The 18,034-nt window shown below is 41.0% G+C and overlaps 1 protein-coding gene across 2 annotated transcripts; it reads right to left on the bottom strand.

The window, feature by feature from the left end:
* Positions 1-53: 53 nt before the first annotated feature.
* LOC109905157 (uncharacterized) lies at positions 54-16,952 on the bottom strand. 2 transcript variants are annotated; one of them, XM_020502379.2, is made up of 16 exons: positions 16,470-16,952; positions 13,761-13,866; positions 11,302-11,515; positions 10,753-10,895; positions 8,719-8,881; positions 8,541-8,596; positions 8,175-8,365; positions 7,762-7,872; positions 7,492-7,617; positions 6,910-7,014; positions 6,672-6,830; positions 5,222-5,846; positions 3,092-3,155; positions 2,780-2,964; positions 2,566-2,654; positions 54-887 (listed from the first exon to the last, which is right to left on the bottom strand). In XM_020502379.2, exons 1-16 carry the CDS (start codon positions 16,656-16,658, stop codon positions 795-797), a joined length of 2,619 nt encoding a protein of 872 aa, XP_020357968.1. In that variant the 5' UTR covers positions 16,659-16,952; the 3' UTR covers positions 54-794. The 2 variants fall into 2 exon arrangements, 1 of the variants encoding a protein (XP_020357968.1); XR_004203030.1 differs by lacking the exon at positions 5,222-5,846.
* Positions 16,953-18,034: the final 1,082 nt, after the last annotated feature.

The raw sequence follows: 18,034 nt of genomic DNA, 5'->3' as shown, positions 1-18,034 counted from the left end.
CTTAACTGACTTGCCTATTTCAATTTAAAAAATGAAAGCATAACAGTCATATGTCAAAAAAGCAAGAAAAATGTAAATGACTTTATTAAGAAGGCACATCAACACCGAAAACATCACATTCAGTTGCTTCGGAAGTCATGGTAAAACCTAGATCGTATGTGTAATTACTGGCTATTCTCCAAACCAAACACAATATGAACAACTTCAGTCAAATGATTCTGATCATTTAACACATCTCCCCATCAACTCTGAATGTGATTATAAATGTTTTGGACAAAACTTTAACATTTTATTCACAGTGCTCTGTTTGTCCCTACCAGTAAAGTTTTTCAAAATAAAAGTGCATTTATGGTCCCTCTGAGTTTGACAATGGGAGTACATTGTTACCATCTCGATAGCAAATATTTACATTTTCTACACTGGTAAAGGACACTTGAACTTGAATAACCACACATTTTTATACCACTCATAATTTGCCCATGTTGCTTAATACATAATCAAGATCAACTTATTTAATAGTCAACATATGATACATTTTAAATAATAGGCATGATTCACAGCATGTTTAATGCATGAGGTAAAATATGTTTTCCTGGAAATGTATCATAAGATGTATTTATTATAATACTCCAATCAAGTGTAGACATATGGATTAAATGCTACTAAATGGGACTGTTGTAAGGCCTGACAACCAATCAAATAATTATTAACATTTTCTAAAACATCAGAACGAAAGTTCACTGAACTAAAGATAATTTAAAAGCATGATTCACCTGAGAACATCTAAAAATGAGTTAGTTGACGTTCACTTTCTGCTGGGTTATGGCACTCACATTAAGGGCATCCTCACCTGGCAGAAGCTCTCTCAACAGGAATGAAAGCAGCATCTGTTGAAAAGAAAGAGAAGCAAATGGTGAATCAACATAACTGTACAAGAAAGTCTAGACATACAGTACCAGTCAAAAGTTTGGACACACCCACTCATTCAAGGGTTTTTCTTACATTATAGAATAATAGTGAAGACGTCAAAACTATGAAATAACACACATGGAATCATGTAGTAACCGGGAAAAAAAAAGTGTTAAACAAATCAAAATATATTTTATAAAGTAGCCAACCTTTGCCTCGATGACATCTTTGCACACTTTTGGCATTCTCTCAACCTGGAATGCATTTCAATTAACAGGTGTGCCTTGTTAAAAGTTCATTTGTGGAATTTTCCTTCCTAATGCATTTGAGCCAATCAGTTGTGTTGTGTCATGGTAGAGGTGGTATACAGAAGATAGCCCTATTTGGTAAAAGACCAAGTCCATATTATGGCAAGAACAGCTCAAATAAGCAAAGACAAATGGCAGTACTTTAAGACAAAGGTCAGTCAATACGGAAAATTTCAAGAACTTTGAATGTTTCTTCAAATGCAGTCGCAAAAACCATCAAGCGCTATGATTAAACTGGCTCTCAAAGGACCGCCACGGGAAAGGAAAACCCAGAGTTACCTCTGCTGCAGAGAATACGTTCCTTAGAGGAGTTAACTGCACCTCAGATTGCAGCCCAAATAAATTATTCAGAGTTCAAGTAACAGACATCTCAACATCAACTGTTCAGAGGAGACTGCGTGAAATCAGGCCTTTGTGGTCGAATTGCTGCAAAGAAACCACTACTGAAGGACACCAGTAAGAAGAAGAGACTTGTTTGAGCCAAGAAACACCAGCAATGGACATTAGACCGGTGGAAATCGGTCCAAATTTGAGATTTTTGGTTCTTTGTGAGATGTAGAGTAGGTGAACGGATGATCTCCGCATATGTGGTTACCGTCGTGAAGCATGGAGGAGGTGGTGTGATGGTGCTTTGCTGGTGACACTGCATGTAATTCATTTAAAATTCAAGGCATACTTAACCAGCATGGCTACCACAGCATTCTGCAGCGATACGCCATCCCATCTAGTTTGCGCTTAGTGGGACTATCATTTGTTTTTCAACAGGACAATGATCCAAAACACACCTCCAGGCTGTGTAAGTGCTATTTGACCAAGGAGAGTGATAGAGTGTTGCATCAGATGACCTGGCCTCCACAATCGCCCGACCTCAACCCAATTTAGATGGTTTGGGATGAGTTGGGACCACAGAGTGAAGGAAAAGCAGCCAACAAGTGCTCAGCATGTGTGGGAACTGCTTCAAGACTGTTGGAAAAACATTCCAGGTGAAGCTATTTGAGAGAATGCCAAGAGTGTACAAAGCTGTCATCAATGCTACTTTGAAGAATCTAAAATATATTTTGATTTGTTTAACACTTTTTTGGTTACTACATGATTCCATATGTGTTATTTCATAGTTTTGATGTCTTCCCTACTATTCTACAGTGTCGAAAATAGTAAAAATAAAGAAAAACCTTGGAATGAGTAGGTGTCTAAAAATTTGACTGGTACTGTATATTTTTAGAACATTTGACAGATATCAAATATAGAGAGACAGAACTGCAACATTGATGAGAGGACATTAGGATCTTGACGCCAGAGTTCTCTCTTCCAGTGCTCTCTACAGAAACTCAAGAGGCTAGATACGCACATAGACCAGCTTCTTGTTTTCTTCACAGTCCTGGAAGAGCTTAAATGCTGACTCCATATTGGTCTTCTTCAAGATTAAATAGTTTGAATCTAAAATGAAAACATGTTGTTAGTGAACTGTGACAAACTTCTCAAATTTCTGTCCAAGCATGAAAAGCAGAATTCCAAACATTTAGATAGAGGAAGAAAAAAAAAACACTGTGTGTATCACATACATCTGGCATTGATGAGGTGGTGAGCTCTGTCTTTGGTTTCATGCTTCTCCTCACTGCTGCGATGGGGTATAGGGCATGTCACCTCCGGCAAGCCCCCGGGCCACTGTTTCTCACGCAGGTTGTCGATATAGGAGGCAATCTGTGCTTCCGTTGGGTTCATATTATTCAAGAAGCTGTTCACTTTCCTAGAGAATATTATAAAACGTCATGCTGGGATTCTCAAAAGGACAAATGTAGATCATCCTATTACTCTGTCAGTATGACAAACCAGGACTGCAGTGGAAAAATGGGAGAATATTTCACAGTTCTTACTTTTTCAATATCGGCATGACGGGTTTCAGAATCGCATCAAATATGTTCAGAAGGATGGAATTGCCTGGAGGGCAAAGTAGGGTGCTGATTATTACACACTATTACATGTAATTAATATTCATAACCATGCTCAAAAGGTGACTACCGTAATTAAAATATAAACATATAAAATGACATTGAACAAAAATATAAACGCAACATGCACCAATATTTTTCTTTTTACTGAGTTACAGTTCATATAAGAAATCAGTCAATTGAAATAAATTCATTAGGCCCTAATCTATGGATTTCACATGACTGGGAATACAGATATGCATGTGTTGGTCACAGACACCATTTACTTTTTGTTTTGTTTTAAATAGGGGTGTGGATCAGAAACCCAGTCAGTATCTGGTGTGACCAACATTTGCCTCATGCAGTACGACACATCTCCTTCACATAGAGTTGATCAGGCTGTTGATTGTGGCCTGTGGAATGTTGCCCCACTCCTCTTCAATGGCTGTGTGTCGTCGCTGGATATTGGCGGAAACTGGAAAACACTGTCATACAAGTCGATTCAGAGCGTCCCAAACATACAGAATGCGTGACACGTCTGGTGAGTATGCTGGCCATAGAAGGACTGGGACATTTTCAGCCTCCAGGAATTATGTACAGATCCTTGCAACATGGGGCCATTCATTATCATGCTGAAACATGAGGTGATGGCGGCGGATGAATGGCACGACAATGGGCCTCAGGATCTCATCACGGTATCTCTGTGTGTTCAAATCATCATTGATAAAATGCTAATTGTGTTCATTGTCCGAAGCATATGCATGCACATACCATAACCCCACCGCCACCATGAGGCACTCTGTTCACAACGTTGACATCGGCAAACACACCCACACGACACAATACATGTTGCCTACCATCTGCCCGGTACAGTTGAAACCAGGATTCATCTGTGAAGAGCACACTTCTCCAGCTTGCCAGTGGCCATTCGAAGGTGAGTATTTGCCCCCTGAAGTCGGTTACGATACTGAACTGCAGTCAAAAAGACCCTGGTGAGGACGACAAGCACGCAGCTTCCCTGAGACGTTTCAGACAGTTTGTGCAGAATTTCTTCAGTTGTGCAAAACTACAGTTTCATCAGCTGTCTGGGTGGCTGGTCTCAGACTATCCCTCAGGTGAAAAAGCCAGATGTGGAGGTCCCGGGCTGGTGTGATTACAAGTGGTCTTCGGTTGTGAGGCCGCTTAGACGTACTGCCAAATTCTCTAAAGTGCCATTGGAGGCAGCTTATGGTAGAGAAGTTAACATTAAATTCTCTGGCAACAGCTCTGGTGGACATTCCTGCAGTCAGCATGCCAATTGCTCACTCCCTCAAAAATGTTGACATTTGTGGCACTGTGTTGTGTGACGAAATGGCACATTTTAAAGTGGACTTTTATTGTCCTCTCACAAGGTGCACCTGTGTAATGACCATACTATTTAATCAGCTTCTTGAAATGCCACACCTGTCAGGTGGATTGATTATCTTGGCAAAGGAGAAATATTCACTAACAGGGATGTAAACAAATTTGAGAGAAAAAGAACCTTTTTGTGCATATGGAAAATTTCTGGGAGCATTTATTTCAGCTTATGAAACCAACACTACATGTTGCACTTATATTTTTGTATTTATATTTTTGTTCAGTATACCATTTTTTATTTTTTTTAAATGTAACCATTTTTCTCCCCAATTTCATGATATCCAATTGGTAGTTAGTCTTGTCTCATCGCTGCAACTCCCGTATGGACTCGGGAGAGGCGAAGGTCGAGAGCCATGCGTCCTCCGAAACACAACCCAACCAAGCCGCACTGCTTCTTGACACAATGCCTACTTAACCCAGATGCCAGCCTCACCAAAGTGTCTGAGGAAACAGTGCACCTGGCAACCGTGTCAGCGTGCACTGCGACCGGCCAGCCACAGGAGTCGCTAGTGTGCGATGGGACAAGGACATCCCTGCCGGCCAAACCCTCTCCTAACCAGGACAACGCTGGGCCAATTGTGCGCCATCCCATGGGTCTCCCAGTCGCGGTCTGCTGCAACAGAGCCTGGACTCGAACCCAGTATACAATTTCAAACAAATTAGGAAGTTAGAACTAACCAGATATTGCTTTCAACAAATCAAAAAGGGCTTTGGTTGCTTCCATTTGCTCCCAGCTGGATTGTTCCTTTTTCAAACACGGTGAGTCTTCTAATTTTGGCTGACTCCCCATTTCATTTCCTTTACTCTTGGGCATCCCTCCTGACATTTTGAAAGTGAGTTTCTCCTTTTTATTCGACTTTCCACCAAAAGGATGTGTTGGACTGCCAGTGAGGTCAAATTGCGAGCTTCCATTTTCACTGGAACGTCGCAGTCTACAGAAAGAGTCAGTCTGGTCTTCAGGGGTGTCTGATTTTGTTTGGGCCAGACACTCCTCTGATCTAGATAGCCTTTTAATTGCCATCTTTAGGTGAGAAGTTATGGGGTTCTCAGATTCCTTGGTTTTGTCTGCATTAACCAAAATGTCAGATTTCTCTATTGGTTCGGTTTCGTCATCTCTGCAGCACTCAATGGAACTGGGTTCTGGAGGAGAATCCTCATCACATTGGGAGATGATGATACATGGGCCCCGGGCCAGGTCATCCCTTGTATCGCCATCCAGGTTCTCAGTTGCAGTTGGGTCTGCAGCCTCCATTGTGTTGGAATCATCTGGTTTGGTCCCTCTTCCAAGGCTGTTGTGCTTGTCCTGAAAAATTCAATGTGCATTGCAGACCTGGGTTCACATACATGTACATTTGATTATTAAAATTATTGTTTTTGGTATGAGTATGTTTAAATAATGTGGCCCAAATCAACTAGCTACTACTTCTGTTAGAGGTGTTTTGAAGTATTTTCTCATAATTTCCCATAAAAAGCCTACTATTAGAAAATATTTCCAAATACATTATTTCAAATATCAAACAGACCTGCTTTCAAATGCATGAGATTATTTGAAAATACAGGGTATTTTGTTTTTCTTAAACTTTTTACCCCTTTTTTCTTCCCAATTTCGTGGTATCCAATTGGTAGTTCCAGTCTTGTCCCATCGCTGCAACTCCTGTATGGACTCGGGAGAGGCGAAGGTCTAGAGCCATGCATTGTCCAAAAAACAACCCCGTCAAGCCACACTGCTTCTTGACACACTGCTTGCTTAACCCGGAAGCCAGCCGCACAAATGTGTAAGATGAAACACTGTACAGCTGGCGACCAAAGTTGTGGCCGGCTGCAACACAGCCTGGGATCGAACCCGGGTCTGTAGTGACACCTCTAGCACCGCGATGCAGTGCCTTAGGAGGCCAGGTATTTAGTTTTAAAAAATATATATAAATACCCAAATACTTACTTTCAAATGTCTTTGAAATTTGTGCATTGAAACACTATCACAAATACTGACTGACTGCTAGAGACTCACAACTGGTTTGGTTTGTTAATCCACCAGCAGAGGGCATCATTTACTATTTGTGGTGACACTGAAATGATACAAGACAACCTGACTTGCAGGCCTTGCTCAACAGGTTGTTAAAATGCCTACCTCATCTTCCTCTTGGCCCGGAGTCAGGAAGTAGGCCAGGCCACTGAAGAGGCCCCACACTTCCCCCACATGATCCTCTTCAACCAGAAGCTTGTCCAGAGGACACAGAAACTGAAACACTGGCTGAGTGTGGCCCACTAGATCATCAGACACCAGCTCCTGGAGGACATTTATTTTTATCATATTAGATCACCTATCTGTGTGCATTTATGCTCATGCCTGAAGTATGCCAGTGTACCTGTAAGAAGTGCTTGATGGACTTTTTGGCTTCTTTAAAATCCTCACTGATGTTCACCTCAGTGTTCTCTTCTAACATGGATAGGGAGGGTAAAGTAGCAGAGTCCTGAAACAAACAATCCAAACAAGGGAAAAATAATAATAAAAGATCAATTGTATGATCTGTAGATAAGAGCGTCTGCTAAATGACTCAAATGTAAATCTGGACCCATATTGAGGATGCAAAAGGGATACCAGTGTCAGAAGAGACTATACACTCAGACTATTAGCATTGGTTGTATCTAATTGTGCAACATCCATACGATGTCAGAGATAAATGAAACAGTACGGTATCTGTTACATTCACAAGTCCTGCAGCGGTCTGTTTTGACAACAGTGCTGTGGTTTTGTCATCTTGAGACCCAACAAAATAAGGAAGTTACCATTGGTCTCATTTCTCAAAAACCTTTTACACTGAATGAATTCAATACCAAACAGCATAGCGGCTTTACATCATTTCATTGGCCATGAGGTTACATAGTGAAATGATACCTTGTGCAACACAATAGCAACAATACAATATCCCTCTTCATAATTCCCTAACCTGCCATAGGTTGCGGAAGTGGATGATGTCTGTTTGAGTCTTCCTCACGTTCCAGTGAAGGTTTTCAGGGTTGTCCCTCTCCTCCAGGTGAACTGTAAAACACAGTTCCTCGTTTTCCCTCTCCACCTACAGACAGTAACATCTTACTTTACACACCATTCTGACACAAACAGGTAACAGAACGACGAAAGGACATGTCTTCACATAGCTCAGTTTCATAACTAACAGTAGTTGCATTCCACAGTGACTTGTGTGCGATTAGTGACTTACACAAGGGACGCTGACAGCCCAGTGGCCAACCCGCCACAGCTCATACGACAGATTGAATTCCATCATATCCTCGTGTACACTGTTCCAGTAGCTCTCCAGATCACTGTCCTCCTGGTGAAACAAGCCAATGACAAAATAAAAATGTCAGCCGTGTTATATTTCATCCTCAGTTTGATACTTAATGTTACCAGAATATAAATAGAACAATGTTTGGGGAGGAGAGAGGACATTCAGAAATAATATGAAATAATCTTCTATTGGATAGATGGCAAAACATGTACTGTCTGTACGTATGCACTGTCTTCAGCACTGTCTTTAGAAATCAATTGAATTGCTATTAAAAAAAAGGCTAGAACAGGGTGAATAGTGCAGTGATGACTGCAGAGCTGCTCTTTCTGGTGCAGTGTCCTTACACTGTCAGAGTCCTGCTGGTTCCGGATGGAGCCCTCCCGGCTACTCCCTTCAGTTTTGTTTGATGGACGACCCTGGATAGACATGGCCGTGACAACCAGCGCCTGCTCCCTTTTCTTCATCTTCTCCCTTTTAGCATTCTTCAATCTCATCTTGTCAAGGAATTTAGACCAGCCTTCCTTCAATTTGTTAGCTGGAAAAACACCCATATCCGATTAGCTAAGTGTCTACCTTTTTCATTGCCCTTTTCTATGTCACAAGTTGACTGCAAACTGTGATAACTTTAAGGCAGGGGAAAGAAAACACACAGAATAAACTGGACATTTTAATTAGCCTAGTGATGGTTTCAAATACACAAATACCCTCACCTTTCTTTTTGGACTTGCTGTCACTGGTTTGCGCATCCTCTGTTTCTTCCTGAGTCCTAAAAAGGCCACCAAACAAAACCAAAGCACAATTTCTTTCTGTGTTCTCTGCACCCTTGCAGCACTGAAGTGTGTTTATTAAAGACAAGAGAGGCAGCCTGGTAGGAAAAGGTCCACTCACGCTCCACTGGCCTGGCTCTCCAGGGAGGCTGGAGAGGCCCTGTCAGAGTGGGACTCACACAGCTCCGCCACAGAGCTTTTACGGGTCGCTCCATCCAGCTGACTCACCACCAGCTGGTTGAGGTTGTCAGGGTCTGAGAGCCAACGCACCAGCAGGTCCAGTACTGAGGGCATGGATGACAAAGTCAATGTGATGGGATACCTACTACAGAGTAAAACCACATAGTAGTGGGACAAAACCATGTTCAATAAATACTAAACAAAAGTATAAACTGTCCCATGTTTTATGAGCTGAAATCAAATATCTAATTTGGGAAGCTTATTTCTCTTAAATCTTGTGCACAAATTAGTTTACATCCCTGTTAGTGAGCATTTCTCCTTGCTAAGATAATCAATCCACCTGACTGGTGTGGCATTTCGAGAAGCTGATTAAACAGAATGGTAATTACACAGATGCACCTTGTGCTTGGGACAATAAAAGGCCATTCTAAAATGTGCAGTTGTCTCACATAGGTATCTTTTGGTTATCACTATGGCAACAGCTTCCAGGAACGACACAATATTTACAACTTACAGTTATTCCGAAAATAAGCAAAAGGAACAAATGACAGATGTCTCAAATTAGGGGAGTATGCAATTGGCATACTGACTGCAGGAATGTCCAATAGAGCTGTTGCCAGAGAATTAAATGTACATTTCTTAACATAAGCTGCCTCCAACGTTGTTTTAGAGAATTTGGCAATACGTCCATCTGGATTCACAACCGCAAACTACTAGTATGGCATCGTGTGGGCGAGCGGTTTGCTGATGTCAACATTGTGAAAAGAGTGCCCAATGGTGGCGGTGGGATTAAGGTATGGGCAGGCATAAGTTACAGACAATGAACACAATTGCATTTTATCCATGGCAATTTAAATCCACAGAGATGTCATGACGAGATCCTGAGGCCAATTGTCGTGCCATTCATCCGCCACCATCACCTCATGTTTCAGCATGATAAATGCACGGCCCCATGTCGCTAGGATCTGTACATAATTTCTGGAAGCTGAAAATGTTCCAGTTCTTTCATGGCCTGCATACTCACCAGACATGTCTGCCATTGAGAATGTTGTGGATGCTCTGGATCGTGGTGTACAACAGCGTGTTCCAGTTCCCGACAATACCAAGAAACTTTGCACAGCCATTGAAGAGAACAACCTTCCACAGGCCACAATCAAAAGCCTGATCAACTCTATGTGAAGGAGATGCGTCACGCTGCATGAGGCGGCGTGGTCACACCAGATACGAACTCATTTTCTGATCCACGTCCCTACATTTTGTTTAAGGTATCTGTGACCAACAGATGCATATCTGTATTCTCAGTCAAGTGAAATCCATAAATTAGGCCCCAATGAATTTATTTCATTTGACTGATTTCCTTATATGAACTCTAACTCAGTAAAATCTTTGAAATTGTTGCATGTTGCGTTTGTATTTTTGCTCAGTATATATACATATATATATAGGTAAAAAGCAGACACACTTTGGCTCAGAATAACAGACCATTACGGAGAACCTTTCCAACTTGTTTCACTTTTATACCAATGGCCACCTCCAGTATCCACATCTCCCAGGTTTAAAAAAAAAACTCAATTAAGGTTACAGGTGCAGAAGAAGGAAGTTAAATGTTTTATCTACAACAGTAAAATCCCTTACCATTACAAAGCCATAAATGTAAATTATCCAAGCCGTTTCACTGGCTCCTGTGATCAGAGCCACTGACCATTATAAAAAAAAATATATATGTTTTATTGTCACATAGGTGCAGTGAAATGTGTTCTACATTATCTGCAGGTTTCAACAACACATTGTGTTAGCTTTCCTCTAAGGAGAGCCCTAGTTTAGTAACAGTATGTGCAGTATTTCTAACCTCTATCCTTTACCCATCATGATAGAATGATAAGAAACAATGGTTTCATGCTAATTTTTTCAAAACTTCCACAATGTGCTGAGAGAATTACATGAGGCACTGATAGGCCTATATTGTGGGGCTTACCTTTTAAGGCAACTATCTCATTTAAGGCACAGTGGCTGACTGCCAGTCCCCATAGGGACTGGGGTAAAAGGTTTCGCACCAGTGCTTCAGAGAACACTCTGAGAACTTCAACCTCCTCTCCTCTAGAGCGGAACAATGGTTTTCTGACACACAGAGAGAGAGAACAAAACAGACAGACAAAATTAATAAAAATAGTCTATTTGGAATAATGACAAAGTGAGCAACAATATCTAGATTGATGATATCAGGACAGAGCACAACACATTGATAAGCGAGACATTCTATCACCGCAATACTTCATACAGGCCATTCTTCCATCATGTGACAACTTGCATAGTACCCTAGGTCACATTAAATCTCTTTTTTTTTTCATTTTGAAATTCAGAACTGAGGATGTTATTGATTTATCCAAAACAATCACATACACATAAACCACTTCAACAGTATAGGCAAGCGATACAGCTGTGGAACGGCAACTCAATATGGGTGATGCCATAATCTATTGCTTCTATTGATATTCTACTAGCGACTGCAGGAGAGCTGTATTACCTATGAGACTGTTTGGCATTATGGAGGTGCTGGGTCAGGATGCGAATGCAGCCCACACTTGCAGCACAGACATCAAAGTCTTTGCCTCTGCTGATGACTTGATCGATGACTTGGTCAAACTCCTTCCACAGCACCTGGTGCAGGAGCTGACTGTCACAGGGTTCGGGGACGCTGTACCAGGGGAGGACTAGCTGGGCGTAGGCACAGTCAAACACTGGGGAAAACGTACACTCAAAATCAACAAAGCAAAATAGTTGGCGAAGACAAAAAAAAAATTATACATTTAGAGTGCATTCGGAATGTATTCAGACCCCTTCACTTTTTCCACATTTTGATACATTGCAGCCTTATTCTAAATTTGATTATTTTATTGTTTATCCGTCATCAATCTACACACAATAGCCCATAATGACGAAGCCAAAACTGGTTGAGACATTTTTGCATATGTATTAAAAATTAAAAACAGAAATACCTGATTTGCATAAGTATTCAGACCCTTTGCTTTGAGACTCTAAATTTGGCTCAGGTGCATTAGGTTTCCATTGATCATCCTTGAGATGTTTCTACAACTTAAAGTCCACCTGTGGTAAATTCAATTGATTGGACATGATTTGGAAAGGCACACACCTGTCTATATAAAAAGGTCCCACAGTTGACAGTGCATGTCAGAGCAAAAATGAAGCTGCGAGGTCAAAAGAATTGCACCTTGAGCTCCGAGACAGGATTGTGTCGAGGCACAGATCTGGGGAAGGGAACCAAAAAACATTCTGCAGAATTGAAGGTCCCCACGAACATGGTGGCCTCCATTCTTAAATAGAAGTTTGGAACCACCAAGACTCTTCCTAGAGCTGGCCGCCTGGCCAAACTGAGCAATCGGGGAGAAGGGCCTTGGTCAGGGAGGTGACCAAGAACCCGATGGTTAGTCTGACAGAGCTCCTGAGGTCCTCTGTGGAGATGGGAGAACTTTCCAGAAGGACAACCAATCTCTGCAGCACTCCACCAATCAGGCCTTTATGGTAGAGTGGCCAGACGGATGCCACTCCTCAGTAAAAGGCACATGAAAGCCCGCTTGGAGTGTGACAAAAGGAACCTAAAGGACCCTCAGACCATGAGAAAAAAGGTTCCCTGGTCTGATGAAACAAAGATTGAACACTTTTGCCTGAATGCCAAGTGTCACGTCTGGAGGAAACCAGGCACCACTCATCACCTGGCCAATCCATCCCTACGGTGACACATGGTGGTGGCAGCATCCTGCTGTGGGGATGTTTTTCAGCAGCAGGGAGACTTGTCAGGATGGAGGGAAAGATGAATGGAGCAAAGTACATAGAGATCCTTGATGAAAACCTGCTCCAGAGCGCTCAGGACCTCAGACTGGGGCAAAGGTTCACCTTCCAACAGGACAACAACCCAAAGCACACAGCCAAGACAGCGCAGGAGTGGCTTCAGGACAAATCTCTGAATGTCGTTGAGTGGCCCAGCCAGAGCCCGGACTTGAAACTGATCGAACATCTCTGGAGAGACCTGAAAATAGCTGTGCAGCCACGCTATCCATTTAACCTGACAGAGCTTGAGAGGATCTGCAGAGAATAATGGAATTAACTCCCCAAATACAGGTGTGCCAAGCTTGTAGTGTCATACCCAAGAACACCCGAGGCTGTAACTGCTGCCAAAGGTGCTTCAACAAAGTACTGAGTAAAGGGTCTGAATACTCATGTAAATGTGATATTGCAGGTTTTGTTTTTATATACATTTGCAACAATTTCTAAAAACCTGTTTTTGCTTTGTCATTATGGGGAATTGTGTGTAGTTTGAGGGGGGAGGGGGACCGATTTAATACAATTTAAAATAAGGCTGTAACGTAACAAAATGTGGAAAAAGTGAAGGGATCTGAATACTTTCTGAACACACTTCAAAAGAGCCCTGAGTATTGTAAGTGAAAGGCTACATTTGGTACTTGTGATTTATTCAAAGGTGTAGGTTGAAGTGAGCTGGGAAATTCATTTGAGCAGGATTATCAAAAACACTTCCCGACAGAAAACAGTCCAAACTGGTCTGAGCGTGCCTTATACAAAATATGCCAACCAACTCGTTCCAAGCAGAGCTTGGTAAAGCAACACCCGCTTTCCATAATCCACAGCACATTGACAGAGTTATTTTTGTGTCTATTGCCTCAACATCTTTGTCGCCCAAGCCCCAGATCATGTAACATGAGATATGTCTGCAGCTGCATTTGCTATCCTATTCAACTGTGTCACAGAATACAGAAGAACTACATGTGGCTGACCAAGTACACTAAGGAAAAGGGCAGAATGTTTTCGTTATTTCATCCTTGATCTTAACAATAGACTCCGCTTTACAAATCTCTTACCCTGGCAGAAAGCCTGACAGGATTACTTTTTTTTTAAATGTCTAGGAACATTCTGGCAGGATCTCAAATTATGCAGAGCAAAATTGCACACCTTGCTGAAGAGATCTCTTCACATGGGGAAACTGTGTCTCCTGTGATGTTTCAGCTTTAGTGCTTGTTGTATCAGTCACATCGCAACCTAAATGGTTGGTGGTTTCCTGTAAGACATTTCAGATACATTACAGTAGAGTTCAGTACAGTAAAGAGTACAGTACAGGGCACAGTAAAAGAGGTGATTATAGTGTTTGGACATCATTAATTCCTTACCATGTAGATTAAGTAGAAAGATGGCATAAGTTCATTTTCAATGTAAAAGGACCCATGAGCACTAACATGTGAAGTTGGGTGTCAAATGACTGGGTGTCAGTTTGACTTCTTGTGAGACCGATTAAAAAAAGGGGTCTTAGAAAACATTGAGCAGGGGGAAAAAAAGGTAAAAAGATATTAGAAATACATCAAAACCAGTGGGGGCTGCTGAGGGGAGGCCGGCTCATATCAATGGCTGCAACAGAGCATATAGAATTGCATCAAACGCATGGAAACGATGCGTTTGATGTATTTGATACCATTCCAGCTATTCCGCTCCAGTCACTACCACGAGCCTGTTCTCTTTAATTAAGGTGCCACCAACCTCCTTTGATCAAAACACTACAATGTTGAAGTAAAGACCGCTGTCAATTCAAATCAACACATATTTAGTTTAGTAAAAAATGTAATCTGCCTTCTGTATGTTTAAGACACGTTGCCTTGTGCCTTGAAATTCTGTTACCAAAAACCCACATACCTTCAAGGTATTTTCTCATTTCTCTCCTTCATGAGGGAGGATAATGAAAGTTCACAGAAGTAACAAGGTGGACCTATCAATTAGTTATAGTGTTACTGATATCAATTTTGTTGATAATTTATTAAATGATTAAAACTAGAAATTCTGTTACCAAATCGCTAACAGAATTTTGGAAAAATCTGTAATGGAATCTCTGCAAATTGAGCTACAATGGGAAATCATAGTAGTCAACGCCGAACGTCCATGGACATTGACAAGCAGATTTCAACACCCACAGATGCCTGGACCGGCATAAATTTGGCCCTAACATAGACGTCTATGTTTCACAAGTTTGGGCAGCACTGTATAGTACAATAGAGTTCAGTAGAGTAGAATAGAGTTCAGTACAGTGCACAGTAGAGAACACTTCAGTTGAATACAATACAATGTACTGTACTCTACTATGCTCTACTTTACTGTACAATACCCTACTGAGCTTTACTTTGATTTTAAGACTTGAAACATGATAGTCTATGATAGGTTAAGACTTGGCCCAGTCCGGACCAACATCATTTGTTCTTGTTTGGTGGCAGAGCTCAAATAAAGCTGCAATATGTCACTTTTTTGGAGACCTGACCAAATTCACATAGAAATGTATGTTATAGATCTGTCATTCTCATTGAAAGCAAGTTTAAGAACCGATAGATCTGTTCAGTGTGCTATTTCTACGCTATGCTATTTTTGCATAGTGCAGCTTTAAAATAATAGCCAGTCTGTAGAATAATACCTAAATAGGCAAAGAAGGATATTGCATATTTCAACCTTTGCTTAACAGGTAGAAGTTTTGGATACATCACAATGAAGAGAACGACTTTCGTATCCATAATTATGCATTTCTGTGTAGTACACATCAGGGACCCATGGTGAAATTACATTTCCGCAAGTCTATTACCAGGTGTCAGTCCACTTCACTTAGCGAAGTTTAAAGTTGCTACACATAGGACTTATATTTATTTGTCCATAATATACCGGGCGCTAATAAAGCCCAACAGTGGAGGTGTCATAACACATAGCGGTCAAATATTTAAATTATTCCAATCGGTTTTCACCATTCATTTTTTCCATAGGAGATTTTACAAACACTTAAAATAAGGGCTGTGTTTCATGTAGGCTTACCCTGGTGTGACATTTTGATAACCATGTAAATCTCTCGGGACAAGGGGACTTTTATCAATATTCTCTGGAGCGGCATCTAAAGGTCAAAATGTTCTGACTTTGTGGTTGTGTTATCTAGCGGAAATCGCTCTGTCATTTCCTGGTTGCTAAAATACTGTTGGCTCAATTTCAGTTAACTGAAAAAAAAGCACTGAACCATCTAAATCGCAAAATAGTTTTCACAGATGTTTGAAGCTGGTGGACCAAAACCACCCACCACCTTAAAACAGGTGGTGTTATTGATAATATATTTCACAGCGATTTAGATGGTACAAGGATTACTGGGCTAGGGGACACAGCATTATTTCGCGGGTGTTATCATTGCGCTCCTTTCATCACCCATGTATCACCTTATTTTCCCCTCCACTTGTAAAAATATGGGCAATTTGCCACCAGCTATATATAGGACATGAGGAGGTCCATGTCAATAACTTTCCATTTTAATTTTATGCGTTTCATTTGACCCCACAACTACTACAACCGCAATGTTTCATTGGCTAACGACTTAATAGATTGCAGACAGGCAATCAGTTGAAATATTAAAATGTTTGGTGGTATTAATGAGTGAACATTGACATCACTGACATGAATCATGAACTGGTTACATTGTTTCTGTCATTATGTAAACAAAAGTAACGTGCATGGCTCAATTGCCCTGTTACATTGAATCTCATTATGAGCGTTTAAATTGTAGCAATGATGATCTCTCGTGCAGATGAAACAGTAACACCTTACTGCAATTGAATAGTCAGTCATGACAAATGTATAGAATATTTAAATTACCTGGAATAAATGTTCTTCAGCCACATCGTCTGTCTGAGTTCCGCTTTCCCGTCTGGTCTTTATTAAAATATTTGGGGTTGATTGCCAAAATAGTAAACATAAAGCTATTTGAGCCGCTACTTGTCCGCGGTCAAATAAATACCACACAAACCCAAGAATGATGGCAATAGAGAAGCGCAACAGGTACATGTTCTATCTTTTCAAGACGTCAGTCTCATTTATTCAACAATTAAGTTTCCATTCAGGTAGCTATTCAAAATTTTTGTCTAGGTCTTCATCTATAAAAACATTCATTCGTAGAGGAAAGGCAAAGGTCATTTTCAACTTGCTTGTCTTGATAAAACATTAAAAGAAAATAACTATACACCCTGAGGAGTGCTCTTCTTCTTCTTCTCCTTCAAAGTTTTATGGCAGACTACACCGACTGGTGTATTGCCGCCGCCACTTCTTCTTCTTCGATGGGGTTTAACGGCGGTTGGCATCCAATGTTAATGGTGCATTACCGTCACCATCTGGACGGGGTATTGAATAAGAAAAAAGAAAAAAAACATTCCATATTGCGGCCACCTACAGTACGGGGTCTTCTTCTTTGATATTATGTCTGTCGGCAAACAAATTCTATAGGTGCATGCCGCCACCTACTGCTTTGGCTGTATATGAGGGTTCTGATCAAAGTGAGTTTTTTGGTTGGGTATGTAACTGATTATGGTATGGCAGGCCATCTGTTGGGAGAAGGGTGCAATTGTGGACTGCAATTTGGGGGCGTTCCTGCATGTGGCCATTCCTGCATCTGCAAAAAACACTCTTTATACTTTTATTGGTCCATTATTAAGTTAGGACAGGCATTCTGTGGGTGGCACTGTGTGCTCTTTTTGAAGGATGGGTCCCAGTCTCTTGGGGGCCCTGGGATCCTGGGGGATGGGCTGGTGTACCGGTCACTGGGATGACAACCCATTTGGGATGGGAGGAGGTTTTAGCATATGCAAAAGTGGAGAACAATTGGAGGTTTACTTAGTAGCAATGCAAATATCATGGTACAGCTATATGGACACTCAGTCATGACTTTTTAATAATAAGCTTACAAACATATCTTATGATAAATAGAATTGAAATATACTTCTCCCATGGGCAAAGACACTCAAAAGGGGTGATGATATTAATTAACAATAATTTTAATCCGAATGTGCAAATTGTCCAAAACGATCCCCAAGGTAGATGGATTATTTCAAATATGTTATTGGACCATAAACAGATTTGGCTCATTAATCTATATGGTCCAAATAATGATGATCCACGCTTCTTTGTGTATATATATACGTATATACATATATACTAATTTATAAAACCTTCAAGTAATACAAGACTATATTATTATGGTGGCAGATTATAATACGGATTTAAATACATCAATGGACTGTGAAGGACAATCCCCCCCAAAAATGTATTCGTCACATACAAGTGTTTTGCAGATGTTATTGCGAGTGTAGCGAAATGCTTGTGCTTCTAGTTCCGACAATGCAACAATATCTAACAAGTAATATCATAACAATTTCACAACATACAGT

This window comes from Oncorhynchus kisutch, linkage group LG15 (assembly GCF_002021735.2).
Source record: "Oncorhynchus kisutch isolate 150728-3 linkage group LG15, Okis_V2, whole genome shotgun sequence".
Lineage (NCBI taxonomy): Eukaryota > Metazoa > Chordata > Actinopteri > Salmoniformes > Salmonidae > Oncorhynchus > Oncorhynchus kisutch.
Note: the sequence above shows the minus strand (reverse complement) of the source record. Positions and strands in the feature narration are given on the sequence as shown.

Coding starts and splice junctions, on each gene's coding strand:
- LOC109905157 (XM_020502379.2), bottom strand. CDS start 16,658: ATGTACCTGTTGCGCTTCTCTATTGCCATCATTCTTGGGTTTGTGTGG. Junction 6,831..6,909: donor CCATCAAGCACTTCTTACAG/GTACACTGGCAT, acceptor AATGTCCTCCAG/GAGCTGGTGTCTGATGATCT. Junction 2,965..3,091: donor GTCATGCCGATATTGAAAAA/GTAAGAACTGTG, acceptor AATATTCTCTAG/GAAAGTGAACAGCTTCTTGA.